We start from the raw sequence: 25657 nt of genomic DNA on the forward strand, positions 1-25657 counted from the left end.
GTGGCTCAATCTTCTATCTACACTCACTTGACTTCCTTCTTCTGTCGTTGATGATCTACAATTTCTTCCCAGTATCTCATAACCCCCCCCCCACCTTCGTTCCACTCTCTCCACACCTTCCTTGACTTCTTTCCCTTCTGTGCTTAATACTGATTACACATATGGCATGATCTGCCCGCGACGCCTGATTGGCAACCGACTTTTGTATATATAGGTAAAATTTGCTCGGCACCCCATCGTTGATCAGCATGATGGGTGAGTGGGGGTTTCGTCCCGCAGCCGAGTGATGATGACGAGCATTGGTCTGGGCGACCAGGTATACCACGGATAGACAAAATACGAACGCATCCTAATGGATAGAGATAGCACTAGGACCATGGGTACTCATGTAGATACGAAGGCTAATGTTTAGTTCAGCTATTCCAGTTGAATATGGATGGGCAACACATGCTGGGTAGAATCATGTAAGTGACCCGATCATTTCTTCCACTTTTCTGATGGGACATGAGTCACATGACAGAGTGGGATGAGACGGGTTAAACAAAAGGTTGTTGGCAATACAGACAGTGCGGCCCGGGGCCGCCACGGGCCAAGACAGACCCCGTCTTGTATCTACTGGATAGTGTAGGTTACAGGGTACACAAGTGACAAAGTCACAAAAGTAGCAAGTGGTTTTGTCGATGGAGTCTGGAAGTACTCCGTACCGTGGACAGCTGAACAAGTTACGGGAAACCCCGGGCCCGGGAAAATACCTTTCTCGGTACTCGTCACCCGATGGGGCAACATCCACGGGGTGCCAGCAGTGGGCGATACAGACATAGATACAGTACTCCGTAGTGACTTACTGGTGTTTAACCATTTAGATTAATATTCTTCGCCAGCCAAGAAGAAGGCAGATGTGCGTGTGCTGCTCAATAATAAAATCGGGGCAGAGTTTTCCCCTCGCAAAAGGAGGGGGGGGAAGGAAAAAAAAAAAAAAAGAAAAGAAAACAAAGAAAACAAAGACGAAAAGGAAAGAAACAAGAAAAATTAGGGAGGAGTTCCAGGCCAGCCCCAGGCACCAGGGGCAAGAGCCAGTCAGCATTTTGACTTTGGTTCATCCCACCCATTCATTGCATTGCCTGTCTTTCCAGCCTTATCCAGTTTTCCAGATGGCCATCAACTGTAATTAGCAGCAAGAAACAAGACCTCACTCTCATATCCGCCACAGCCTTCACTTCCATGGACCACACACTACACACATACACTCACTCACTCACTCTCTCACTCACTCACTCTCCCTCTCTCCCTCTCCACTCAGCAACAACCGCTTTGGGCAAAGATCCTTTTCGATTTTCGGCCGATGTCGACCATCACTTTCAATTGAACCACGGACCACTACGTGTAAGTTGGTTGTGAATGGTAGACTCAGAGTGCACGCGACACTTCCGCTTACAGCAATACTCGAGTACAACCTTGAATCATTATCACCTGGACGGCCAACCAGGACAACCCCTCCCCCAGGAATCCACATCCACTCACAATACCTGAACTTGAGAACCCCAGTAAGCCAGCTCATCTGGAAGTGGATATGCATAATCTAGGAGGGGAGTTTGCCACCTCCTATCATTCCCAGTATGCCTCCCTCGTTCGACTGTAGAGTTCTCAGCGGCTTCAGAAACCATCCATTTGGCATGCGCACAAAACAAAAGACCCTTCCCCATTCAAAGGCGTATCTTCGGGCCTATGATGGACGGGGGATTTTCCGACTCTCGATCGATTCATACTTTCGGAGGTACGGATGGTCAAGTCAATGCCTCCAACCTTCGCTCTTGGCACTAACTTCTTGGGATTATCGCACGAGGCTTATTATCGCGGATCAGCTGTCAATATGTGGCTATCCTCCTGCACAGACTTTGATCGTACCAAACTTTGCTCTCGTTCGAAGTCAGTACGCACACGAATTCGCGCAATTGACCTCTCGCGTTTGAGTGAATCTGTTCCCGTTTATACCGAGCAGCTTAGAATACGATGGAAGGACTCCACGAATATCGGCACTGCAGAATAATACCTTCGATGATAGCTTTGTACAGTACAGTATACGGTGCTTCCCAAGAACCTGCCCGAATTCACACTTTGCCGTCTCTGGTCCCTCATAGGCTGATCTAGCGTTGGTTTTGACATACGGGATGACGGCGAATCCATCCTTCCCTTCTGAACAAACGCTCGGTCTAGCAGCATAGTTTAATCTAGCCGGGTCTCTGGACTAATTTACGCTGCGTAGATAATCTCCTGTTCAACGACCACGCAAGTTTACGAGGAGGATTCTGACGGACTAGATCCTTCGCGAGGCTAAGGCAGGATCTATTGGGCATGGGAAAACAGAATTAAAAAAAGAAGAAGGAAAAGAAAACGAGATGCCTCGTTTGGATGCTCGGCCCAATAATGCCGTATTTGTTGCCATCCTCCGCGCCTAGTATCTTTGGACTGTTGAAGAAATTGCACTAAGAAGGCCGGCGCCTGCACAGGGTCAATCCAGCGGTGATTCTAAGGGGGAGGAGCGTGGGTATCGATGCCTGGTTGTAGCCTTTCAGATGATTGGGAACTCATTAGTGTTCGGTTATCGTAATCCCGATCGAAAGGAGGGAAGGGAAGGGGAGGGGAGGAAGCACGTGACGCGCATATCTGGATCCCATTACGACGGACAGCATGGTAAGGTGAAAGGTGAATTTGGTTAACCTATGCCCTGAAGGATTATTGAATTGGTATACTGATTTGCTTACTATTTCGCGGTACAAGATCCAGTATATCGGTTGCGTCTCACGTCCTCCTTTTGCATTGGCAAAGAAAGCACACCCCTGCAGCCCTATGCCCTGCAGGACCGCAGCTCGGACTGTAAGCGCTTGTGCATATCTGATCTTTCAGATAATCGCTGCACATTGAGGACACAAGTACCTCTTGATTGGCCGACCGTCTGTGCCTATCATCAACGCTAGGCTCGTCGTCGCAACGGCTTGCCCTCAATCGGTACTATCATAGGGGGTCAGTCTTATCCGCTACCAGGTCCGATCAGAGCATCAACATAACCATAGTTCCCTATGCCTTTCTCATTTTTAGGACTAGAAGGGCTCCATGTCCTGATTACTGGAGCCGCAGGTGGCATTGGTCGACGAGCCGTGCAGGAATTTCTGAGTAAGTTAGAGAAACGTTTTGTTTACTGGACTTAGATTCAACTTTTATCCCCGGTGGCTCGTGACATAAGCTTAGGCTTGTGCATTTATAGTCTGATTACCATGCATACATAAGCTGTCTGCAGATATGTACCGCATGGTAGTTGTCCTGCTATGGAATTGTGCTTACTAGACATATAGACCAAGGATGTAAAGTCACTGCACTAGATCTTAAGCCTCTAGAGCTTGCCCAGGCACCACCCGACGTCTACTCACGACTTCATATTCTCCGATGCGATGTTACGGACGAGGAGTCCATTTGCTCGAGCGTGTCGCAGGCCTGCAAGCGCTTCGGGCCGATCAACATCCTGATCGCCAACGCAGGCCTCACAAATGAGGGCAAGGATTACCCTATCTGGGAGCTTCCCTTGGAAGCCTGGGAGAGGACATACCGCGTCAATGTGCGCGGGACCTTTCTCACAATCAAACATTTCCTTCGATCCGCACAGCTGTCGCAGCAGACGCTGGGCAAGGAATTGGACAACCTTGCCATTGTCGTGACAGGCAGTGAGACGGGCAGGTTTGGTCAAGAGGGACACGCTGAGTATGCCTCGGGCAAGGCGGGCTTGCAATATGCACTGGTACACGGCGTGAAGAACGAAATTGTTCGGCTTAATAGCCAGGCGAGAATCAATGCCGTTGCTCCAGGGTGGGTGGACATGCCCATGATTGAAGGTCGGCTGGATGATCCGAAAGAGGTGTGGGCTGAGGCTCGGGCAACGTGAGCCTAACCACTCCCTTTACGAGGAGCTCAATGAGGTCACTGACTTATGCGATAGTGTGCCATTGAGGAGGATTGCGAAACCTGAGGATGTGGCTCGTACCATGGCTTTTCTGGCCTCTCATCGTGCAGCTGGGCATATCTCAGGACAGTGCTTGAGTGTCGACAGTGACATGGAGGGGCGTCTGGTTTGGAAGGAAACCGATGAGCCGAAGAAGACGACGGCTGACAGTAAGGAGCTTTCGATCGCCTCGTCCATCCCACCGGCCTTGACCAAGCCGAGGCGGAACAAGATTCGAATTGCCGTATCAATCGATTTGGATGCGGTCTCTGGATGGCTAGGAACGGGTTCGTGGCTTCTTACTCCAACACCTCCTAGGTTGTATTGCATGCTAATCTTTCCTCTTCGCACACTACAGGGCAACATCCAGATAACATTCTAGCCGATTACTCGGCCGGGTTCTTCGCAGCCCGAGTCGGTGTACCTCGACTTGTACGCATGCTCAAGAAGCTCAATCTTGCGGATCGCTGCACGTGGTTCATCCCCGGCCACTCCGCGGAGAGTTTCCCCGAAGAGGTCCGCCAGGTGGTCGAGTCGGGCTGCGAGATTGGTCTGCATGGCTACGCCCACGAGGGCGCCTACCAGCTCACCGTCGAACAAGAGCGAGACGTCCTTGTCAAATGCATCGAGATCGCCACCAAGCTCACCGGCAAGAAGCCCGTCGGGTATCGGGCTCCCCTGTACCAGCTGCGAGAGTCGACGATGGATCTTCTCGAGGAATTTGGTTTCGAATACGGTCTGTCGTCACCGATAAGATTTTTCCCTCTGCGTATATCTCTGAATGCTGACATAGTTGTTGAACACAAACAGATGCCTCCCTAACCGACCACGACTGCCATCCGTTCTTCGCCCCACGTCGTCCTCCCCTCGAGCCCATCAACTTCTCCCGCCCCGCATCAACCTGGATGCACCCAATCCCGCAGACCACCACGGACCGTCGGCCGCTCGTATGTGTCCCCTGCAACTGGTACATGGAGGACATGACTCCGATGCAGTTCCTGCCGCACGCGCCCAACTCGCACGGCTACACGGACGTGCGAGTGATCGAGAACCTGTGGAAGGACCGGTTCCTGTGGATCCGAGAGAACGAGGAGGAGCCCATCTTCCCGGTGCTGATGCATCCGGACACGAGCGGGATGGCGCATATCATTGGGATGTTGGAGCGGTTGCTGCGCTGGCTGCAGGGGTGGGGGGAGGAGGTGGAGTTCTGTCAGACGGGGGAGATTGCCCGGTGGTATCGGGATAAAGAAATGGAAGCATCCGTCTGAACGTACACTTGGCAGTGAGTATAGCACCTGGTGAAGCTAGAAATTGAAATTCAGGTATGTGCTGTATATGTCCAGTATTGTGAGCGAATTTCGGAAATACACACGCAGAAGCACATATTCGTCTTCCTGTCAAAACCAGGGATTAGTGAAAACCGACTCTCAACAGTATCAACGCTCAAGTAGGGTCTCCAGCGCTACCTATGGCTTAGTAGGGGGTAAGTTAGTTACCGCACCTGAGTCGTTATAGTTAATCCTCACCCCAGAAGGGCAACCCCGAATCTCTTTCTATCACGTGATCGCGCGTTTTGTCCCGACGCGTCCCAATCCACGCCTGCATCAGTAACAGCGGCGAAACACCTCTCAACAGAACACCCCACAGCAATCCCCCTCTCTGCTCCTCGGATTCAAGGGCGCTATGGTCTTTAAACCTTTTAAATCACCTTTGATCCGCAGGCCCGTCTCATCTTCTCCCGCGACGACCACCAACACCGCTCCTGATGCTCCCGCTACAGCTCCTGCTCCCACAGCCGACGCCTCGGAAACTACAGACCCCACGGGGGAGCCACCGACGAAAAAACCGCGCCTCCATCTGGATCACACGGTGACAGGGATCGAGAATCGGACACTTCTCCCAGGTGTCTCGACAGGATCACAACCGAAGAAGCGAGGAACATTGTTGTGCTTGGCGCGGGAGCGGTCTACATCGTCTATAACTTCGTCCCCGCCGTCTCGGGTGTCGAAGAATGATACATCAAAGGCGAAGAGGGAGGGGGAAGAAGGTGCGCGGGCCGGCGCCGGGACGGGTAGTGAAGACAGAAAGGCGACAACGGGGCAGGTCCGAGAGAGGTATTTTACTGTTTTGTGGTGAGTTCTCATTCTCTTGTTTACATTGTCTTCATGTCTCTGTCCTGCTTATGGATTGTTATCTCCTTTAGACGCGGGAGTGATCAAACAGGACTAACTCTCTTTTTTTGTTTTGTGTGTGTGTGTGAACAGGCGCAAACCAACGACCAAGAAAAACAAAACCTGGGATGGCGATGGGATCATCAAGGTCCGGGATGGGTATGCATATATGTTTGATCATGCCTCCGGGAAGGATATGGGGCGCGGGGTGGTATCGCAGACCCGGTCGTTGGAAGCGGGCGTGATATTATCGGTTGCGGGGAAGGAGGTCGAGATTGATTGTGAGGTCTTTAGGGGAGAGTATCTGACTGGAAGGGGTCTGTCAGGTGCTGAGGAGAAGGAAGCGGTTGTGAAGACTAATGCTGCTGTTACGAAAACTCCGGCTACAGCAGCGGCTGGGAAGGCTTCTGTGTCGGTTCGGAGCGCAGGCACCAACACCAAGCCGGAGATGGGCAAGGAGGATGAGTCTTCCAAACTGAGTCCCATCCGGATTGCGAACCCGGCATCTAGGAAGGGTGGCATTTCTGGAGCCTATAAGAGACCACTGCTGGATTCTACGATGATACCACAGACTTCCGTTTCGACAGAGATGCCAGTTCCCCGGCATGACCCGACGCAGACGGGGGCGTTGGTCATGAAACGCCCGGATTCTGTGCCCAACGGCAAGAGAGTCGTTGATGTGGTCGTCGATCCGATCTTGGCGAAACATCTCCGGCCGCATCAACGCGAGGGAGTCCAGTTCCTTTACGAGTGTGTCATGGGGATGCGTTCGTTCAATGGCGAAGGCGCGATTCTGGCGGACGACATGGGCCTAGGCAAAACGCTGCAGACCATCACCCTCTTGTGGACGCTGCTGAAGCAGAACCCCGTCTATGGGGATTCCCCAGTCGTGAAGAAGGCACTCATTGTCTGTCCGGTGACGCTGATCAGTAACTGGCGCAAGGAGTTTCGCAAGTGGCTCGGCAATGAACGCATCGGGGTCTTCGTTTTTGACGATAAGCGCAAGCGGCTGACAGATTTCACCAAGGGCAAGGCGTACAGTGTCATGATAGTGGGTTACGAGAAATTGAGGACGGTGCAGGAGGGACTGGCCAGAGGCAGTGGCGTCGATATCATCATTGCGGATGAAGGACATCGCCTGAAGACCCTCCAGAATAAGAGCGGACAGGCCATTCAGTCCTTGAATGCCACAAAGCGAGTCATCCTATCTGGAACCCCGATCCAAAATGATCTCAAGGAATTCTTCGCCGCCGTTGACCTCGTCAACCCGGGCGTCTTGGGCACTTTCAAAGCTTTCATCAAGGAGTTTGAAATCCCCATTGTCAAGAGCAGACAACCCGAAGCCACTGAGGAGGACATCGAGAAGGGCGAGGCCCGCAATGAGGAGCTTCGCGAGCTCACCTCCAAGTTCATGCTGCGACGCACGGCCGAAATTCTGGCCAAATACCTTCCGCCCAAGTCCGAGTACGTCCTCTTTTGCAACCCAACGCGCACGCAAGCCAGCATCTACCAGAGCGTGCTGGCGTCGCCCATCTTTCAGAGCGTGATCGGCAATTCCGAGAGCGCGCTGCAGCTCATCACCATCCTCAAGAAGCTCTGCAACAGCCCGTCACTCCTCTCGCCTAGGGCTAACCAAGACAAGGAGAGCTCCCCTAATTCGACCATCGCCGCGCTGCTCTCCTCCCTCCCTCCCAATCTCCTCCGACACTTTTCTCCGTCATCGAGCGCCAAGATCCGCGTTCTCGATCAGCTCCTCCACCATCTCCGCACCTCGTCCCGCGCAGAAAAGATCGTCCTCGTCTCGAACTATACCTCAACCCTCAACCTCCTCGCCACCCTCCTATCGTCCCTCTCACTGCCCTTCCTCCGCCTCGACGGCTCTACCCCAGCCCAGAAACGTCACTCCCTCGTCGAGGACTTCAACCGTCTTCCCTCGGACCTCTGCTTCGCGTTTCTCCTGTCCGCCAAAGCCGGTGGCACGGGGCTGAACCTCATCGGCGCCAGCCGCCTGGTGCTCTTCGACGTCGACTGGAACCCGGCCACCGACATCCAAGCAATGGCGCGTATCCACCGCGACGGACAGAAGCGGCCATGTCGGATCTACCGTATCTTGTTGAAGGGGAGTCTCGAGGAAAAGATCTGGCAACGGCAGGTGACGAAGTTGGGTCTGGCGGACAGCGTGATGACGACGACGGCATCGGATAGTGCCGGTGCTGCCTCATCGTCATCAATGGCACAGTTTTCGCGTGACGAGCTCCGGGATTTATTCCGACTAGATGAGGAGAGTCGATGTCAGACGCATATGTTGTTAGGATGTGAATGCGGAGGTACTGGTCAACAGCAACAAGAACAAGCATCTCCTGAGGCGGCGGATGATGATAAGGTGGGACTAGAAGTGGAGGAGGGGGGTACCGTCCCCCCGTCTGACGAGGAAGCAGAAGAAGATGCAGATGCCGAGGAATTCCCCGACATACCTACCCTCATCAAGGCCTCGCAGCTCGACATGGAGAAACAGGAGCAGATAATTAGTACCTCAAACACGCGCAGGACTTCCTCTCGCCGGACTTTCCGCCGTCCGGCCCCCTCCAACACGTCCCCACCTCCTCAATCTCCTTTTGAAAGAAAACCTACCTCCCAGAAACAGAGGATGAAGCAGTCCCTCGCGCAGTACCGCCACATCGACCCCTACCACCTCACCGCCCCGGCCGACGACGACGAGGCGAAATCCCTGGACGTCGTGGCGATGGAATCCGTCATTGACGACGATGTCCTTGTTGCAATGTTGCGTGATGAGGGGAATCGAGTGGGGTATATCTTCAAGAAGTCGAGCAGTAGCTCGGGGATCTAAAAAAGATAGGATATAGATCCCGTATACGGTCCTCAGCAGAGGGGCCCGTCTCGATCTAATCATCGATGGAAGCCCACGTTTTTGCCGTCTCTTCTTGGGGGCGTAATTCCGGATGTCATGATTATCGATATGATGCTATGAAAATGGTACGGGGGATTTTGGAACGGGTACTGGGTGTATGTACTGTATGCATGCAGAGAACTGTCTTATATTCTAGAAGCTATAGATATCTCGATATCGTCTTTTTTGTTTCCTTACCCTGCTATTAATTCTATGATCCTATGCATATTTGGTCATGTGCGCAAGTGCAAGAGTAAGCGAGGGGAGAGATGCCGGTGCAGATCAACTTCCATGAGCCTCGAGATTGACTGCTCCCAAGTCTAACAATTCTAGGATGATGCATCTCTTGGATCTGAGTACAGAGATCATTTTATACTCATTGAGGTGTTCATAGTGAATACTAGGAGCTATTTACGGACAGCTTCCAAAAAAGGGGGGCATAAGCAAATGGGTATGAGAATGGGGTATGCGCAGAAATTTGCAAAGCAGCGACACAAAGAAAGATGAGCCAGGACATGCAGCAATATATGGGAACACATAACAGAACGCTAGAATTCAGGGCATGTTGTTCGTGAACTGAGGGGGAGAGCTAGTTGGATAAATAGATGGATGGATGGATGGATGGATGGAAAGATAGAAAGACAGAAAGATATCTGGCTTGAGGTAGTTCAATATGATGAGGAAAAGAAAAGAAAGAAAGAGGGGTAGGTGGTCTCGGACAGCGATGAATAAGGTTCATCTAATACTTAGACTTTCCAACAAGTCCAAATGTGTACGCGGCTTCCGCTTCGCTCTTCATCTGGATCATGTAGATCCGCGAAAATCCCACCATGACGCCGCCCTTTTTGGGCATGGCGCCGCCCTCGGTCTCTTCCCAGACGGAGACAGCAATGCCGGTCCGAGCGACCCGCTCGAAGCAGCTCTCGCCCAGACAAACGTCCAAGAGCACCTCGCCGCGGGTCTTGCCCCGGATGAGGATGCGCTTCTCGGATTCCGTCGCTCGACGGGGAGATGCGGCCCCGGAGCCAGGGGGACTACCGTCCGTGCCTTCCGAGAATGTGTTCGAATCACTTCTGCCGATATCGCGAGGCTCCGGAGGCGCAGGCATGATGGTCAGTCTGGCAGCACCCATATCGCGCCATTTGGACTGCGTCTCACGCATGTAGAGCCGGATCTTGGCGTTGGACAGCCCAATTCCGTCCACGCCCTTGATGGCGGCGGCGATGCGGCCGATGCCCGATGAAGGGGATGCATTAGAGCCGAGCGAGTCAGAGTAGATGCTGTCTTCTTTCTGACCATTGCGAGATGTCAGAGATGAACGGGAGATGTTAAACATTTTGCTTCCAGCGCCAAAGCGCTTTAGGGCCGAAAAAGCACTGCTCACGGTTCCCACGCTGCTGTCGGAGTTGTCGGCCTGCGATCGTGGAGAGGTGGTTGCACGATAACTCCTCCTGCGTCGAGGCCAACCGAAAAGTCCGCCGGTCCGACTGGGGGACTCTTCTGGAAGAGGTTGGTCGGCATACGGACCTCTAGCATTCTGCAAGGCAATGTAGGTGGGATTGTTGATGCGCGCGTGGTTGATTAGTCCATACAGAACTTCGCATTCATCCGCATTCCGTGAGCGGAACATGATGTTGTTACTCCAGTTTATCTTGGATCGTTTGGTGGGTGGAGAGCGGATGCTGATGTCAATCGCTGTACCACGTCGGATAGGAACAAGGGGGGTAAGCTCAAGCGCAATAAGCGGGCGGAGCTTTTTGAATGTGGCCTCATCTTCAATGCCCATGGGAGCATCGCTCATATTGTACGCCTCGATGAGACCTGGGCTAACGATGACCTTGCACTCATTTGGGAATATACTTTCCCAGGAGCCCTTGTCGGACCAGGCGAAGACGGCAGCGATAGCAGCAGATGATTTGGCGGGCTGCGACGGAACAGACCTATACCCGCCCTCAGATGCTGCATTCGTCAATGACAGGGAACTGCTGGCAGAGGTCATGACGGAGTCCTGCACATGGGATTGGGAAAGATGGCGGGCTGGCAAAGACGCAAGTTCATCTTCTGTGTCGTCGTCGGAGCTGTCCGTTGCCGAGTATTCTGACCCCGACTGCATGTCATAGCGCCGCACAGTTGACGTGTCAGAATCTGAGTAAGAATCTGAAGCAGTGGACGGCTCATATTCATGTTTCAAGGGCGATGATCCGCGGCGCTTGAGGCGTACATTGCTTGGGCTTAGCACTGGCACATCGGAAAGACTTGAACCAGTCGAGCTTGGTGAGCGAGAATGCGGTGGCGGTGCCGGAGGCTCCTCCTGGTCCGAGTCTGAATTCGCTCGAGAGTCACTCTTGTTTCTTGTCGGGGACTCAGCAAGATAGAGAGACTCAATCGCGGAGTATTCGTCATCTGACGTAGATGCTAAGGATTCGGAGATGTATGTCTGACTACTGCCTCTTCTGAGCTTGGGGATTACAGGCAGGTCCATTGATGGCACGGAGGACAGCCTTCTATCCGGCATGGGCGGCCTTTGGGGGCGATCTTGTTCTTTGGGCTTCTTCTCTTCAAAGCGTTGTGCTTCTTCGACTTCTCGGGCCTTACCTTTGTCCTGAGCTGGTTCTATGGGAGTAGGTGGACTACTTTCACCGTAACGCGAGATTCTCTTAGCCTTAGAGCGTTTCAGTCCGTGGGGTCTGTCATCGCTGGTGAAACTCTTCCGCGGCTCTCTAGCATGAAGGATAGGTTGAGGCCGAGGCGAATCTCCCATAGCATAATCTGAGTCACGCGTGATTGCGGTATGCAAGGATGCATACGAGTCGTTCGCCCAAGAAGACACAACGGTACTCGGGTCAGAGAACTGATCTCTTGGGGTCAGAGATCGACGCTTGGCCCGGATGTCGGCCTTTTCTCCGATCGGTATATTGATATTCGTAGGACTTGGAGGAGCTCTCTGTGCCTGGGAAGCTTCAGTGGAGGATGAGATAGTTTGTGCTCGTTTCCGCTGCTTGGCTCGGTCAATAAAGCTCTGGGAACGACAGATGGCTGGTGGAACAGGGACTAGACCCAGCATCTGCACCCATTCATTTCCGATTTCCTCCTCATCAATCTGGAGAATGAGGAGCTCCTGCCATGGTTTCTCTTGCCCTGGAGCACTTCGCAACATGACGACAATCTCACCCTTTGTATCACCGTTCCGAGCAGAGACGCAGCCCAGCGCTATGGGCGGGAACAGTAGCCAGCGATCCGTATGATCAATCTCGCAAATTAGGAGATCACCTTCTCCTCTGTTTTGTGCGGTTGCATCTCTCAGGAGAAGTTCTGCACGGCAGTCGATCACTTGTCCACTGGAATGGTAAAGGGATAGGTTGAAGAAATCACGGGCACGAACCCGTCGAGACCTGTCCACAGTGACCTCAGTCAAAGTACCCAATGTTGCAGGATCGCGCGCGCGAGTTGCATCAATGCTGGCAGCCGATTCGTCTTCAAGCCTTGCTCTTTCCTCCCTCGCACGACGACGAGCTTCTGTCACCAGGGTCTGATAACCCGATGCAATTTCCTCTGCTTTGGGGGATGGTTGCAGCGCCTTAATCCCCTTGAATGTCTTTGCAAGGTATTTCAGGCGAACAAGTGGTCGTTTCAAAAGATAGGCAACATCGACTTTTTCGCCGTCACTGTCCACAACATCTCCGTTTTCGTCTCTTGCCATGCCTTCGTCCAGGCTCCTAGTGTCAGCGTTTTCGCCACCTTCTCCTTCCTCAAGGGGCGCAAGGTTCACTATAACGTCCTTGAATCCTAGTCTCCAGGCCTTGAGATACTCGCGATAGACCCTTTGCGCCCCTTGTGCCCAGTTGAGTAGTGCGTCGACGTTTTCTTCGGGAATCCGCTTGTGCAATGTCTTCAAACGCTCGATGGCGACTCCCATATCCACAATGGGCTTGCTGAAATTGACCTCGTCTTTAGGGTCCGTTGAAGGGCGGAAGAGACCAGCTGCAATAGCAGAATCAGACCGTGAAAGCACGCAGGTCAGGAGGACAGGAATCACACCGCCGACTAAAGTCTTCAGCTCACGCATGTACTTCGCTTCGTCGGCAGACAACTCCTTGAGTATGTCTGGAATAGTCTCTGATACCACGCGATTCTTCGTCTTCAAGCTCCTCGCAGACCGGAGGCTCCGGCTCCTGCTATTAGGGGCGGATAAAACTGAGATAAGATCATCATGGGTAGTGAGTCGTCTTTTGAGCTGGGACGAAACTACAGGGAGTGAGTTTGGATCGAATGAGTCCCGTTCCTCGTCGTCTTCCTTTGCTTTGGCTGATGAATCATGTGCTTCGGCAGCCGATGACGCTGTTGGTTTGCCACCTCTGCTCATTGACTCCACAGATGCGATGGTAGACAGAGGATGTGCTCCGGTGGCAGGGAATGGTTTTGTGCGCCCAAGAGGTACAGGCGCATTATTACCAGACACTTCCGAGCCCTCAGAGAGCGGCTGAGTTCCTGACTCAGACACATCATCCCTCATATCACGAGGGCGTTCTCTGATAGGAAGCTCTTTGTCTCTGGATGACTGTCGACTGCCTGTGCTTTCACCTTGTTTCTTCTTCGAAGAGGAACTACCATCTCTTCGTGATCCCGAGCTCACGACAGTTTCCTGCTTCGGCTTGGCCCGGTCGCTTGCCGGGGAACCCCCGTCTCTCTTGCTTCGCCGTGAAGCCGCATCTTTGCGGGGAGTGTCACTATCCACGGAATGCTCCACATCGCTAGTGTGCGTTTGTTCAGATTTTGCGTTCGGTTTGTTGTTACCAGATCTCATCTTTAAAGGCGCTGGAATCTCCACGTCCGAGTCCATTCCTTCCTTAAAGGGGTCTGGGGTATTGGACAGCCAGGCTTGGATTTTCGCGCCCCGGACTGGTGCTGGTTTGGGTGGCTCAGGTTTGGAGAATATCTCTTTCGATGCATCGATCATATGCCCGAGTATTCCCCCTTTGGGTGGTTTTACAGCTGTACGGCCTTTGAGGGCATCGAGCCCAGGGCCTTTGGGGGGAGGACCCTTCGACGTTGGATTAGGACCTCGTGCGCGGCGTCTTGACAATTCAGAGAAGTCCGCCTCGCTCGTCGCCCATTCTGAGTCGTCATCTAACGGCGCATCCTTGTACTTCGAAGTTTGAGGCTGCTCTGACTTCGCACGAGTATGGCCTTTCGCCGTTGATGGTCGCGATGTCGATTTCGAGGATCCATTGTACGAGGCAATTTCTTCCTCCGCCCGATTTTCTGGTATTGTGTCCACATCCCGCGATGCGCGGGACTTTCTCCGCTCCCTCGTCGCAAGATCCGTGGAGCGGTCGCGTTCGCGACTTCGCGGAGGAGACGACACCCCATCCTCCTCGCCCTCGGCTTTATGCGGTGGCCTTAGTGCATCATTTGTTGTGTACTGGGAGATGCGCTTGGGGGCTGGGAGTTTCGAGGTCTTGGCCTGCGTGGGCTTCCGATTTAGCTTCCAGTGCTCGTCACTGATGACTCGCTTTCGCGGAGTGCTTTGACTTCGCATCCTAGATACTACTGAACCATTGGAGTTGCCGAGGGGAGCATCAAGAGCCGGTTTGGATTTGGATTCGGCGGCGGAGTTATTCTCCTCCTCATCGTCGTAGTAGACACCGTCGTTGGCAGTTATAACCCCGCCTCCTTGCTGCTGCCATTTGCGCACCTTTTCTCGCACAGAGTTTGTGTCGTAAATTCCCAGGGGCCGGCCGATATCGAGGGACTTTGTCTTCGTGGGGGACAATTTGGCGGCTCCCCCGCGATTGGAGGGGCGCTGCGGGTTGACAGGCGATGGCATGGAAGTCTACAAGCGCGGTCAAATGTCAGCATATCATGCATGTGGCAGCCTCCCCGTTGGAGTTGTGTACGGTGGTTGGTATCATTGAGTAGAAGGTGTGAAAACGTGGGCCACGGCAACCCGCCGACGTCACTAGTGTTTTGTTTATGAGGGGAAGGGGAAAGCTCACAAAGTGAAGATCAGCACAACAGCTAGCTCATGCATACCCTGGCGGACAACAACAGGGACTTGCAGGGAATAAATGGTTCGAGAAATTATGGGAGGGATCGTCGAAGGAAATTCGAATCGAAAGCAATAGAAGCGAACATTCCACCAGGGAAGACGAAAAAGCAGGCGAGCGCGAAAACAGGCGGTCAAAAGCAGATCGGGTCTCTGTTGCGGTCCTCCACCGGCCGGACAATAACCACGACGATACCAGCAATAAATGCAATAAATGGCTAACTTGAGTTTTTGGAGATAAGTCAGGATGGTCACAAGGCAATTGCCCGCTATGACTGCTCAATGAAAGATGACACCCATTCAGTGAAGGGCGACCGGACAAAGTGAGAGGAGGAGAATGAGAGGGGGGGGTAGGGAAAGCGGAGGGGAAAGAATTAGCCACTGGTGGAGTGAGTGTATTGTCAGTAGGTTGGTTGCCCTGTCTGTCCGGTCTGTGTAGTTAGTCTGTGTACTCCGTATACTCCGGGACTATCTTTTTGGCAACCGCTGGAAAACCGCAGGCTGCCCGGGAAACCGAAGCGCAAAACGAATAGCCAACCAACCTACTCAGATGATCCAGATCATTCAGATGACTTAACTTACCTAGTACCTATAGTTAGTCCCTTTCATCAGATCACACTGGCGCCCAATCCAAGCCAATCAGTCGCTGGAGCCAACCAACAACAAGGCAATGCATGAATATGACCAACAAAGTTCTCGTCAGGCTGGATAAACGTGTGTTGTGCTGAAAGCTACTAGGTACCTAGTAGTAGGTACCCTACTATGCTTTTTGCGACCGGTGGTTCATTCGCCATCCATCAGGTACACACGCACGAGGACGGGACTGATCACCCTTTAATACCACGGACGGAATGATGAGTGAGGGTCTGGGTCTGGCTTACTCTCCTACTGCAAGGTTGCGGTCATGGCTTGCTGCTGGCTGATGATATCTACAGTGGTTTTGTCCCACGCCTGGCCCCAGTCTTACCTTCTTCCCTCCCTCCCTCCCTCCCCTCCCGGTCTCAGCGTCATGCACGGACGCCACGAAGTATATCCTACGAGCTTTCTCCCTTATGAAGAGTGCTCCCGACCGAACACATGAGGCAGTCTACTTACAAAAGTGATAGCCAGGATGGAGGGCCAAGCTCCTCCCCACACCCCCAACTAGGCAATAGGCTATATCTTTCTTGACCGCGAACAAGCAAGAATCAGGATGCCTGGGACGCTCCACTATGGGGTCTACGCGTCAGAGTGGGCCAAGGGGGATAAAATCACTGCATTCTGACTATTGATTGCTATTATTCTCTGCGTTGTCATGCAATTTGTGCTAATTTGTTTTCCCGGTCCTGACTGTGCTGTCAACCGTCACAACGACGTGGGCGAGATCGAGAGAGATCCGAGAGATCCCCTCAATCCGAGCAATGATGGCATGTCTGATTCCCGGCCGGAATGTTGATCCCACGCGGGAAAGGGCCTCGCTAAATTAATTCCTGATGTGCTTCGTTCTGCCCAGCCTAGAACCACCCGGGCAGCAATCGGGGCTAGCGAGGCTCGCGGTGTTTATCTTCCCCTCGTCGCAAAACTGCCCGAATCGTGATGACATCATCAGTCCCCCTAGAATCACCGCTCTTTGTGTCGCTGCGAACGTTCTTTCAAGGCGTCGAAGGCTGCTGATATCGCTCGTATGCTCTGATAGAGGTAATCTATCCCCTTGTCAGTGCCTATCTATCAGGCCAAAAGACCCATCCACAAGGGCAACTTACAGAATGGAACCACGATCCAAATGAAGTTCATGAAAAAGTAATAGACCCAGAAATAGAAGGCTTCCGGGCGACAATAGGCAATCCCATGCACGTAATGATCGAAGAGGCTCGTGGCATAGTAGAGACTGTCGCCATAGAGGTGGCTCATGCAGACAATGATCTGAAAGGGATGGCGCAAAGAGTGTTGAGTCGCGGTCAGATATGCGACTACAAAGCACAACGGGCCCCAGACCATCTATTATCCCGGTCAATGAATACACACCCAGCCACCATTCGGCGCACGAGCAGGTTATCCTGATCTATCCTGATCAAGGATTGAGGAAGAGGAACCTACCACGGTGATGGTCTCCATACAAAGAACAAGTGTGTCGGAAGTCATGTACCGCGAGTCCGATAAGGCATATTCTTTCCAGAGCTGCCCAAAGAAGTCTTGAGCGGATGCCATGTGGTCATGATGGACCATGAAGTAACCTTCGAAGAAGCAATGGATACATCCCGCTGGAGGTTTCGTTTACATGTTAGCGCACCGGAAGCTTTGATGGTGATTCTACCTTGCGGCGGCTGCTATAAAATCTGAGGCGAGTCTTACAGAGCGCAAACCACAGAATGGCAATTCGGTCTCGGGTTTGTATTTTCGGTCGTTTGAAGCCGGTCAGCGTCCAGGTAGCACCCAGCAAGGCTGTCACACCTAGGCTGGCAGTGGCCATGATAGTGAGCAACGGAGCCTCATTGGGCGCGTAGTCCTCAATGAGCGCGTCGATGGGATAGAACGGATGAGAGGGAGTCCGAAGTTCCATCTTGATCAAATTTGCAAATGTGTGCAGTAGGTGCGAAAACCCTTAGGGAGGTTCTCTAGAATTGTAAGCACTAAAGTGCTAAACAAATTCAATTGAATTGAGATGTTGCATTTCGGGCGGAAAATATATCTCAGATTTAATACTGGGGTCTCCTACAATTTCCTTTCCCACTATGCACCGATACACCGCCAACTTAGTACTCATATATGAGTGATTTTCTTTCTTCTTCTTCCCCTCCGTAGCATCGATTTCTATCTGGCAATTTGACATCTGCCCTATTTCTGCACCTTCTGCTGAGTATTATTCTTTTATATTTGATCACTCTTAAGCCTCGATTGCGAGATCGACCATAATATCTCCTAGTATGGTTAGACAGCCACGGGATTACCCGCTAGCCCACTCTGGCTAGAGCTCTGAACCTCAGGCCACAACTTCCACTGCAGCTCCGTACAGTACTCCAGGTAGGTCTCCTACCAACTGCGACAAGCTGGCTACCTGCTCTTGTTCCTTTTGCTCCTCAACCGGCCATCTACCTCGGTTGCCCTCCTGGTTAACCATCCCATGGAGACTGTCACTCTCTTCTTTCCTTCTTCTTCTTCCCCTTGCCACATACAATTTTGCAATGGCTCCTGGTCCATTTAGAAGAAAGCCCTTGGGTCTCGATGTGCCCCGCACCGTTGCGGTCGAGTCGCCGCCTGGCATTGCGGCACTCTTCGTCATTCGTTTCGACATCAAGGCTGGGTGAGTGCCCGCCGGCTTCTGTGATGCATACTCACCTTGCAGTGAGCTTCTACTGACAGTTGATTTCTGATGGAGCTACGTGATATCCTGGAAACGAACAACCCCTGGGGGTGAGTGATAGCGAATAGCGACAGCATTTCCGAGGAGCGCTCGAGCTTACCCGATCGACCAGTTGATATTGAAGGTGCCGTGGAATATAAATCACTTCCCTCCGGCTTACACAATGTGTCAGAGGACTTGGTGTAAGTTAGCGATCATATCGATGATGTGTGTCGACCGCTTGCTTACGGACGCTCGCTCCTTCCAGGTACTTCATCCATGAGCAATATGCTGGCATCAGTGCTTTCGTCAATTGGCCTGCGGAGGAGGCAGAGCGCAACGCGAAGATGTTCGCCATTGGAGTGCTTGTGCCCTTGAGCTCAGGAAGGCTGGGCAAGAGCTGGAGACATGCGCCGAAGCTCAAGGAATTGGCACAGTGAGTGATCTTGACCCACTTGCGGGTGTCGCATTGTACTGTACCATGTACCTCTGACGTTTGCGATCGCTGTAGGAACTATGCCCAAGACATGTCCAATACCCAGCCACTTGCAGAGTACTGGGAAGATTTTCGGACGCGAGAAAGTGACTTGTCTGCCATGCCTCCCGATTCTCCTTTAGAATCTCCGCTCAGCTTCCGCCTGAGGGCCCACGGAGACCGAACTGACAGCATACATCGGGGTCGCGCATTTAGTGATGCCATCATGTTGGAAACGCCCAGGCCGGCCCTGACGCCCTTCCACCCAGCTTCTTCCCTTCCTAATTTTCTAGATTCATTTGGTCCCCTTATATTCCCCCTCTACAGAGCAGCCCTGCTGCGCAAGCGGGTTCTCTTCATGGCAGAGCCGCCAGTCCATATTCCTTGCAGTTATGGTATGCTCATTCGTTCCTCCACTCGCGTTGCTGCTAACAGCTGTCCCCAGTATATGATCTATCTTTATTAGCCTCGTTGCCTAATTCTCTCCTTCCCCTGCTTCCTCAGAATGGGCTCCCTCCTCCCCGACCGCGTTCTCTATTCAACGTGGGCATACACGATATCCCTTACCTTTCTTCCTTCGTGGGCAATCTCCCGAATAACGACCGTGACTCAGCCTGGATTGCTTGCAGCACGGACAGCGTCTTGAGTGTGAAGCCCGAACTCTTCGATGTTCTAGTCACCTTACCGCCCCCGCATTCCAGGAACGCGGCGGAGAAGGTGTTCCCCACCGTATCTATCTTCCACACCCAGCCCGCCAAAGGTAAAACAACTCATTCAGTCGTTATAAAGGCGACTCAGCGGGATGCGCGACGTTATTATACTCTCCGCAAGGGGCTCCGCCACGTTTCCCAGAACGAGGATACCCAAACAGACACTGACGACGATTCCGATGCTGCATCCACCTACTCTTCCAGTCCCATAGTTGAGCCCCTCTCTTGGGCTCGTCTGGCATATACCTCCTTCATCTGGTGGGCGTCCGCGGGCGAAAAGCGCGATGGTCTATCCGAAGAAGAGGAAGAAGAGCATCAGATAGAGCAAGACACGCGCCTCCTCGCCAGCGTCGAGATTCTTCCCAGCCCTCCCTTAGGCTCCGTCGGCCGTCGAAGCATCCAGCCCCACGAGTCCGCGCAGCAGCCCGCGGAGATCGCTCTGGTCGCATACTTCCGTCGCCTCACCACACAAATCTTCGTCACCTTGTCCGACGTGATTGCCCGCCACGACAGTCGCAATTTCCCGGACGACGAGGACAATGACGACCTCCTTCCCGACAACGATGAACAACCGTACGAAGACGACGAGCCGGAAAACGACACCGACCCCTCTCTTGCCATTGGCCGCCAATCCACCCAAGAAGACGACTTCCACAGACCACTCCTTGCGCGGCAATCCTCGGTGAGTGCCAGCGGTAGCACCCAGGATGACACCAAGCCCGTCAAGATTACGTCCGAAGACCTGACCGAAATGGGCCTGGACGTGTGGAGCGCCGCCGACCGGGTCTTCGTCGAGGAGCTCGTCATGCTCTGGTGGGGTCGGAAGGCGTACGTCGAGAGCGCCCGGATCAGATGTTGTGGTATCTCCATCGTATAGGTTTGCTTGTACTGTATTTACTGCCGTGATACTCCTAGCCATCTTTTTCCTGCTTCCTGTCTGTTTCTTTCTTCCGTCGGATAGCTCTGATGAACGCAAAAGAAGACATAGTATTTATTCGTAGTAAACAACTGTGATAGAGTCATAGTTTCTCTCTCGTCAGGGTGTACGCGCGATTTTAACTCACAAAAGTTCTTTCCCCTTGCGACTCAATCCCAGAAGCATCGACCACACCATTTGTATCTGTCTAACCTGCATGTTCCAAGTATATATAGTACCCACATGGGACAACAGAAAGAGGAGTAACAGGAGATATATTCAAGAGTAGAAATGTTCACACGTAGACCGCATACCAGACAAAGGAAATGTTACAGACGAAGCTGAGAGAAGAGAGTGTGAGAGCATAGACACCTGAGTTCGTGTGCTGACTTTGGCGGAAAGGCAAAAAAGTTGATTTCATGAGACTAGACGAAACAAATTTCACCGGGAATATTCATCAAGATCTTTTGAGACGTGCCATGATTGCCAAGAACGAACAAAACCACAAAAAGGACATAGAAAGCTCAATCTCCCCAAAAAAACGCCATGCCACTCGGAGTACCGGGGTATCAAGAGAGAGGGTTGAGTCATTAAGCTAGAGTCTGAGGAAAATGTGTAGGGGAAGAGGTAGAAAGGATGAAATGCGTCTGAGCTCGCATGAATGAGATAATATAGTAGTTAGTGGTAGGACATGCGGATGGGAGCACTTATGTCGCGCCGATCCCGAATGGAGCCATCGCTTCTGGCTTCTGTGTGATGAAGACCAGGGATTCGCCGTGCGGCTCGGACGGGAGTAACGCCCATCCCGCCGGAGCGCAGGGCACTTTCACCAGCACTGATGGAGCGCTTCATCGTGTTGGTCCTGCCTCTACGCGCTCGGATTTGTGCCAGGGCTTCTTCCCGGCTTATGGGAGTTCCTGGGACATCAGCAAAGCGATTGGACGATAACTGGTCATCGTCTCGTAGAGGAATTTTCCTGAGGTCTTCGTGCACTTGAGAGTTTCTGGCATCGTGCATCACGGGCAACACAGGGTCCCACGGAACATCAACGACTACTGAGGACCGGTGAGTTCCAGGAGTAGAGGTTGGGACAAAGGCCTCACTTTCCATGATGGAATCATATGGCGTCTCATGCCTGTGGGTAGCATGCTTGCAGACAGGACTACCAGTCATCGCTGGATCTTCAGCTTCGCTCTCCACTTCTGCTAATGGTGAATTTAGCGCATTTTCGGGGAGCTGCTTGCGTGGAGATCCTCGGACAGGCGAAGGGATCGTGTGGAAAGTGCCCGTGGCAGGCGAAAAAGTGATAATAGGCTCCTCCGTAGGGTCATCGTCGTCATCTTCAGCATCCTCCACAGTCTCTTCCTCGAATTCCTGAGCCTCTAAATCGTCATCTTCGTCAACTGTCTCTCCCACATTCTCTTGTGCAGCGAAACCAGCAGGCTCGCCGACGGGCGTGTGTGAGTCCACCTCGTCATTTTTCGGGATGCCGATGTGATCTCCATGCTGCTCAATTCCGTGTTCGTGCACCTTCTGTTCGACTGCCTCGACTGTTCCCGCTTCATGCACATGGTCGATTTCCTCTGACTCGGTCAACCGGCAAGAACAGCGCTTGAATTGACACTCGAGTTTGAGGAACTCAATCAAATCTTCTGCATCTGTTCTTAGCTGGCGCTCGCGCTTCAGAATTCGTTCGAGTTCTTCCACCTTATCATGCTTCGCTTCTGACACGGCATATTCCTGGGCTTCTTGTCGGGGAGTGATGTCTGATAGTCTCTGTCGCTTGGGAGGAGTTTGGTGTGCAGGCGACGGTTTTGTGGCATGGACCATGGGTGAGTTGACGGAATCTTCGGCCGATCGTTTGGGTCTCCGAGGCGTAGGGGTTAGCAGTAGGGCGAGATCGCCTTCCGCTAGAGACATTCGTCCGGCGCCCTCTTGGCTAAGCTTGAACCTATGGGCTTTCAGGCTTCGCGACTTGATATTGGCCTCCGCAGCGCGTAGCTGCTCTTTGAGAACCTCCACCTCCTCTGTAAGCCCGGCGATGGCGTAAGCGCGCTCGAATGCCTCCTGTTTTGCCTGCTCTTTAGCTCGGCGCTCCGCCTGCACTTCATCTTTGAGGACTTTGGCCTCCGCCCTGGCATGTTTCAAGTCCTCCTGTACCTTGACAACCACCGAGCCAGCGCGAAAAGCCTCCTTTCTGGCTTTTCGGATCTCCTTTTCAAAAACTGTCCTCTCGTGAGCTTGGCGTTCCTTAGAGGTCTGAAGTTCTTCGAGCAATGATTCCAGGCGTTCACTGATGCGTCGTTCGCGGGACTGGGCTTCTGCAAGTTCTGAGTTGGCATGCGCCAGAGCAGACTCCGCCTCTTCCCGTCCTAAGATGGCGCGTTGCAAGGCTGCCGAGTTGCTAGCAGTCTGTTGCTGATGAACGTGAGCGGGACTGTTGCCTCGAGAGGCGAGACCGTTGAGATAAGCGACCTTGGATTGAACATCGGAAAGACCCCTAGAGTGTGATCCTCGGAGGTTAAGGATGTTGGAAGTCAGTGAAGAGTTGGGGGTGAACTGTTGATTTATGCGTTCGGGCGATAGGGGGTTCAGGGCCTTCGTCGGGCTCGAAAACGGAGAGTCCATGACGAACAAGCCTGTGTGTTGTGATTAGGAAGGAGGGTAGTAGTCAGTGAAGTGAGAACAGGCAGTCAGTCTTCGATTCAGAACATGACAGTCATGCCCGAGAGAGAATGGGATGACACCACGGGGTCGACGGTCAGACAGACTGGATTTGAAAATGAACCCACTGATCTCCTCCTATCGGTGACGCACCCACTCTTTTCCCGCTTGTTTGTTGCCCGCCGCGTGATCACCTGACCGTTGCCCAGGACGACACACTTTAGCCGAGTTGGGCAAGCGGGGGCTTTAGTCTCAAAAAGGAAGGCTTCATTACCCGCGCCGGTCTGTGCTGCGCATTGAAGCTGTGTGATGCGACGAGGTTAAAAGCCCCAGTCATTAGATTGGGTAAAGTCTAGGCTCGTTGTCACCTTCCGCCCTGATTTTGACAGTCGAAGCTTTCCAGTGAGCGTATGCGCCTGACGTATTCGGGGATCGGATCAATTTCCCCATTTACGTAGTGCGAATCGGATTGAATATGCATGAAATTATCACCCTGCAGCTCGGTCAACGAGCAAATTATCTGGCTACGCACTTCTGGAATCTTCAAGTATGCTTCGACTGTGCCTGATCGAATCCTACCTTATCCATGAATCCAAGCTAAATTGCCGGCTAGGAATCTTACTTTACATACAATGAGGATGAAGAGTCCCCCGTAGATCATGATGTTCACTTTCGACCTGGTGTCGCAGCAGATGGTACAGAGACCTTCACTCCTCGAACTGTTATCTATGACTTGAAAGGGGGATTTGGCACTCTGCGCAAATACAATGCCCTCTACCAGCTGTCAGAGGATGCGAATCCCGGTCAAGGACTGTGGTAAGTGGTCACCATCGCCGGAAAATCCGTTTCGAGGTTTTTAACGCTGTGATGGTGCAGGGACGGAAAAGAGGTCCTACAGCAACAGACCCCCATCCTTCAGAGTGATTACCAGAAGAACCTGGATGCAGGGCTCCCCGCTTCCCCGCTATCTTCTGAGACAGTTCGATACTGGTCAGACTATAATCGTCTCTTCTACCACCCGCGATCAATTGTTCAGCTGAATGAGTACGAGCTGAACTCCAAGATCATGCCATTTGAGGACTGGGGTGTAGGGGAGGAACTCTTTAACGATCTCGACAAGGAGCATGATTTGTTAGATCGGGACCTGAGGCCCTTTGCCGAAGAGTGCGACCAAATGCGCGCAATCCAGCTTTTCACAGGCTCAGATGATGCATGGGGTGGCTTCGCTGCCCAGTATGTCGACAGAATTCGGGATGAGTATGGCAAGAAGGCAGTCTGGGTGTGGGCTGTAGAGAATGGCCGCAAGGTTGACCGGGTGAGTCTTATTGCCTCCTGTTGACTGGCCTGCACCATCCTCGCTGACTCCGGCAGCAAACCCAATACAAGCGTGATCTGAATAAGTCCCGGTCCATCTACGCTATTTCTTCTCAAGCTTCTCTATATACGCCTATCGTCGACCCGCCTAGCCGGCTACCGTCAACGATTCATATCGACCCTCACTCCGAGTGGTACACTTCAGCACTAATCAGTTCCGCTTTGGAAACTGTGACACTTCCCACCCGTCTTCGCCCGTATCACGACTTTGAGGCCTCATTGGCAGGGGACGATGGCGTCCACAAGATATTCGAGCTTCAGTCTACGATTGTGCCAGATGACGAGGTTGCCGAGCACTCCACGCAAGGTCCTAAGACTCACGCCGATCAAGAAGAGAACACGGAAGGCCCAAAGCCCCAGACCAAATTCGAATTGGACTTCACATACAACGGCCTGGACAGCAACACAGCTCATATCTTCAATCAACTTCAAGTGTCGCGTGGCATAACCACCGAGCGGAAAGGCCAGTCCCCTACAGAGGACCTGGGTACCGTGCGCAGGCAACGACTCTACAATTCCGAGCCCATGTTCCAGAGGTGAGGACAAGGAGCTCATAACCTGTTCAGGGCTCCAAATACTGATCACATCGATAGATTTCATGCGCCGCTGGCGTTCCCCATCCTGGATAGCTTCCCTCACAACATGTTCACTCTTCCCCAGGCAAAGGGAAAGGTCCAAGTGCTTGCAGCGTTGACAGCTTCCTCCCGGACGGCCGAGAAGCTTAAGATGCTAGAGACGCTCGCCGGGCGAGTCGCACAAGTGGATGAGAGGGAGGCACTAGTCAACGGGTTGGGCGAGATTAGAGAGTCGTATGAGACTGGTTGGATGAGCGACTCCGACTTTGATGACGATTAGACGTATGGAGCAGAAGGTACGAGACCTGAAAAACATATCTCCATGTGTTCATAAAACTCCGTACTGCATGGTGCATGGCATCCGATCTACTAGTTTGTACAGAGTACCTAGTAGTAGTACAGTGGACCCGTAGATAGACCCTGGAATTGGTGTGGATCCGCAGTGCAAACAAAGCGGGCGGTGTGATGTGTTTGCATCATTCGGTCGGCCAAACGTGGCCTCTCCAAT

General features: G+C 52.7%; 7 protein-coding genes across 7 annotated transcripts; 4 read left to right on the plus strand and 3 right to left on the minus strand.

Moving 5' to 3' along the window:
- Positions 1 to 2749: 2749 nt before the first annotated feature.
- BO95DRAFT_438560 (SDR family oxidoreductase/polysaccharide deacetylase family protein) lies at positions 2750 to 5297 on the plus strand. Its single transcript, XM_025585544.1, has 5 exons — positions 2750 to 3171; positions 3351 to 3930; positions 3989 to 4278; positions 4350 to 4727; positions 4802 to 5297. Exons 1-5 carry the CDS (start codon positions 3078 to 3080, stop codon positions 5257 to 5259), a joined length of 1800 nt encoding a protein of 599 aa, XP_025446738.1. The 5' UTR covers positions 2750 to 3077; the 3' UTR covers positions 5260 to 5297.
- Positions 5298 to 5433: 136 nt separating this feature from the next.
- BO95DRAFT_194759 (DEAD/DEAH box helicase) lies at positions 5434 to 9071 on the plus strand. Its single transcript, XM_025580979.1, has 3 exons — positions 5434 to 5474; positions 5526 to 6123; positions 6256 to 9071. The coding sequence occupies exons 2-3, from the start codon at positions 5675 to 5677 to the stop codon at positions 9008 to 9010; spliced, it is 3204 nt and encodes a 1067-aa protein (XP_025446739.1). The 5' UTR covers positions 5434 to 5474; positions 5526 to 5674; the 3' UTR covers positions 9011 to 9071.
- Positions 9072 to 9693: 622 nt separating this feature from the next.
- BO95DRAFT_194842 (uncharacterized protein) lies at positions 9694 to 15004 on the minus strand. Its single transcript, XM_025580980.1, has one exon. The coding sequence runs from the start codon at positions 14895 to 14897 to the stop codon at positions 9810 to 9812; it is 5088 nt and encodes a 1695-aa protein (XP_025446740.1). The 5' UTR covers positions 14898 to 15004; the 3' UTR covers positions 9694 to 9809.
- A 1387-nt stretch (positions 15005 to 16391) lies between these two features.
- Positions 16392 to 17717, minus strand: BO95DRAFT_438565 (EXPERA domain-containing protein). Its single transcript, XM_025585545.1, has 4 exons — positions 17448 to 17717; positions 17193 to 17356; positions 16859 to 17093; positions 16392 to 16798 (listed from the first exon to the last, which is right to left on the minus strand). Exons 1-4 carry the CDS (start codon positions 17653 to 17655, stop codon positions 16716 to 16718), a joined length of 690 nt encoding a protein of 229 aa, XP_025446741.1. The 5' UTR covers positions 17656 to 17717; the 3' UTR covers positions 16392 to 16715.
- A 560-nt stretch (positions 17718 to 18277) lies between these two features.
- On the plus strand, positions 18278 to 20497 carry BO95DRAFT_352521 (uncharacterized protein; the record flags this gene model as incomplete). The annotated part of the gene is made up of 6 exons (XM_025582139.1): positions 18278 to 18396; positions 18472 to 18506; positions 18569 to 18638; positions 18704 to 18871; positions 18947 to 19305; positions 19356 to 20497. 6 exons carry the CDS (start codon positions 18278 to 18280, stop codon positions 20495 to 20497), a joined length of 1893 nt encoding a protein of 630 aa, XP_025446742.1.
- Positions 20498 to 20852: 355 nt separating this feature from the next.
- BO95DRAFT_194879 (uncharacterized protein) lies at positions 20853 to 23317 on the minus strand. The gene has a single exon (XM_025580981.1). The coding sequence runs from the start codon at positions 23162 to 23164 to the stop codon at positions 21215 to 21217; it is 1950 nt and encodes a 649-aa protein (XP_025446743.1). The 5' UTR covers positions 23165 to 23317; the 3' UTR covers positions 20853 to 21214.
- Positions 23318 to 23512: 195 nt separating this feature from the next.
- Positions 23513 to 25472, plus strand: BO95DRAFT_438568 (misato family protein). The gene is made up of 5 exons (XM_025585546.1): positions 23513 to 23747; positions 23814 to 24016; positions 24077 to 24515; positions 24572 to 25110; positions 25168 to 25472. Exons 1-5 carry the CDS (start codon positions 23676 to 23678, stop codon positions 25427 to 25429), a joined length of 1515 nt encoding a protein of 504 aa, XP_025446744.1. The 5' UTR covers positions 23513 to 23675; the 3' UTR covers positions 25430 to 25472.
- The last annotated feature ends 185 nt before the right edge of the window (positions 25473 to 25657 follow it).

This window comes from Aspergillus brunneoviolaceus (genome assembly GCF_003184695.1).
Source record: "Aspergillus brunneoviolaceus CBS 621.78 unplaced genomic scaffold BO95scaffold_5, whole genome shotgun sequence".
Lineage (NCBI taxonomy): Eukaryota > Fungi > Ascomycota > Eurotiomycetes > Eurotiales > Aspergillaceae > Aspergillus > Aspergillus brunneoviolaceus.

Excerpts from the sequence above, each read along its gene's own strand:
- BO95DRAFT_194759 (XM_025580979.1), top strand. The coding sequence starts at position 5,675 with ATGGTCTTTAAACCTTTTAAATCACCTTTGATCCGCAGGCCCGTCTCA. Across the intron at positions 6,124-6,255 it reads AGGTATTTTACTGTTTTGTG|GCGCAAACCAACGACCAAGA; the intron begins GTGAGTTCTCAT and ends GTGTGTGAACAG.
- BO95DRAFT_194879 (XM_025580981.1), bottom strand. The coding sequence starts at position 23,164 with ATGGACTCTCCGTTTTCGAGCCCGACGAAGGCCCTGAACCCCCTATCG.
- BO95DRAFT_194842 (XM_025580980.1), bottom strand. The coding sequence starts at position 14,897 with ATGCCATCGCCTGTCAACCCGCAGCGCCCCTCCAATCGCGGGGGAGCC.
- BO95DRAFT_438568 (XM_025585546.1), top strand. The coding sequence starts at position 23,676 with ATGCATGAAATTATCACCCTGCAGCTCGGTCAACGAGCAAATTATCTG. Across the intron at positions 23,748-23,813 it reads CGCACTTCTGGAATCTTCAA|GAATCTTACTTTACATACAA; the intron begins GTATGCTTCGAC and ends ATTGCCGGCTAG. Across the intron at positions 25,111-25,167 it reads TCCGAGCCCATGTTCCAGAG|ATTTCATGCGCCGCTGGCGT; the intron begins GTGAGGACAAGG and ends TCACATCGATAG.
- BO95DRAFT_438560 (XM_025585544.1), top strand. The coding sequence starts at position 3,078 with ATGCCTTTCTCATTTTTAGGACTAGAAGGGCTCCATGTCCTGATTACT. Across the intron at positions 3,172-3,350 it reads AGCCGTGCAGGAATTTCTGA|ACCAAGGATGTAAAGTCACT; the intron begins GTAAGTTAGAGA and ends CTAGACATATAG. Across the intron at positions 4,728-4,801 it reads GGAATTTGGTTTCGAATACG|ATGCCTCCCTAACCGACCAC; the intron begins GTCTGTCGTCAC and ends GAACACAAACAG.
- BO95DRAFT_438565 (XM_025585545.1), bottom strand. The coding sequence starts at position 17,655 with ATGGAACTTCGGACTCCCTCTCATCCGTTCTATCCCATCGACGCGCTC. Across the intron at positions 17,357-17,447 it reads CATTCTGTGGTTTGCGCTCT|CGGGATGTATCCATTGCTTC; the intron begins GTAAGACTCGCC and ends CGAAACCTCCAG. Across the intron at positions 16,799-16,858 it reads TTGGATCGTGGTTCCATTCT|ATTACCTCTATCAGAGCATA; the intron begins GTAAGTTGCCCT and ends ACAAGGGGATAG.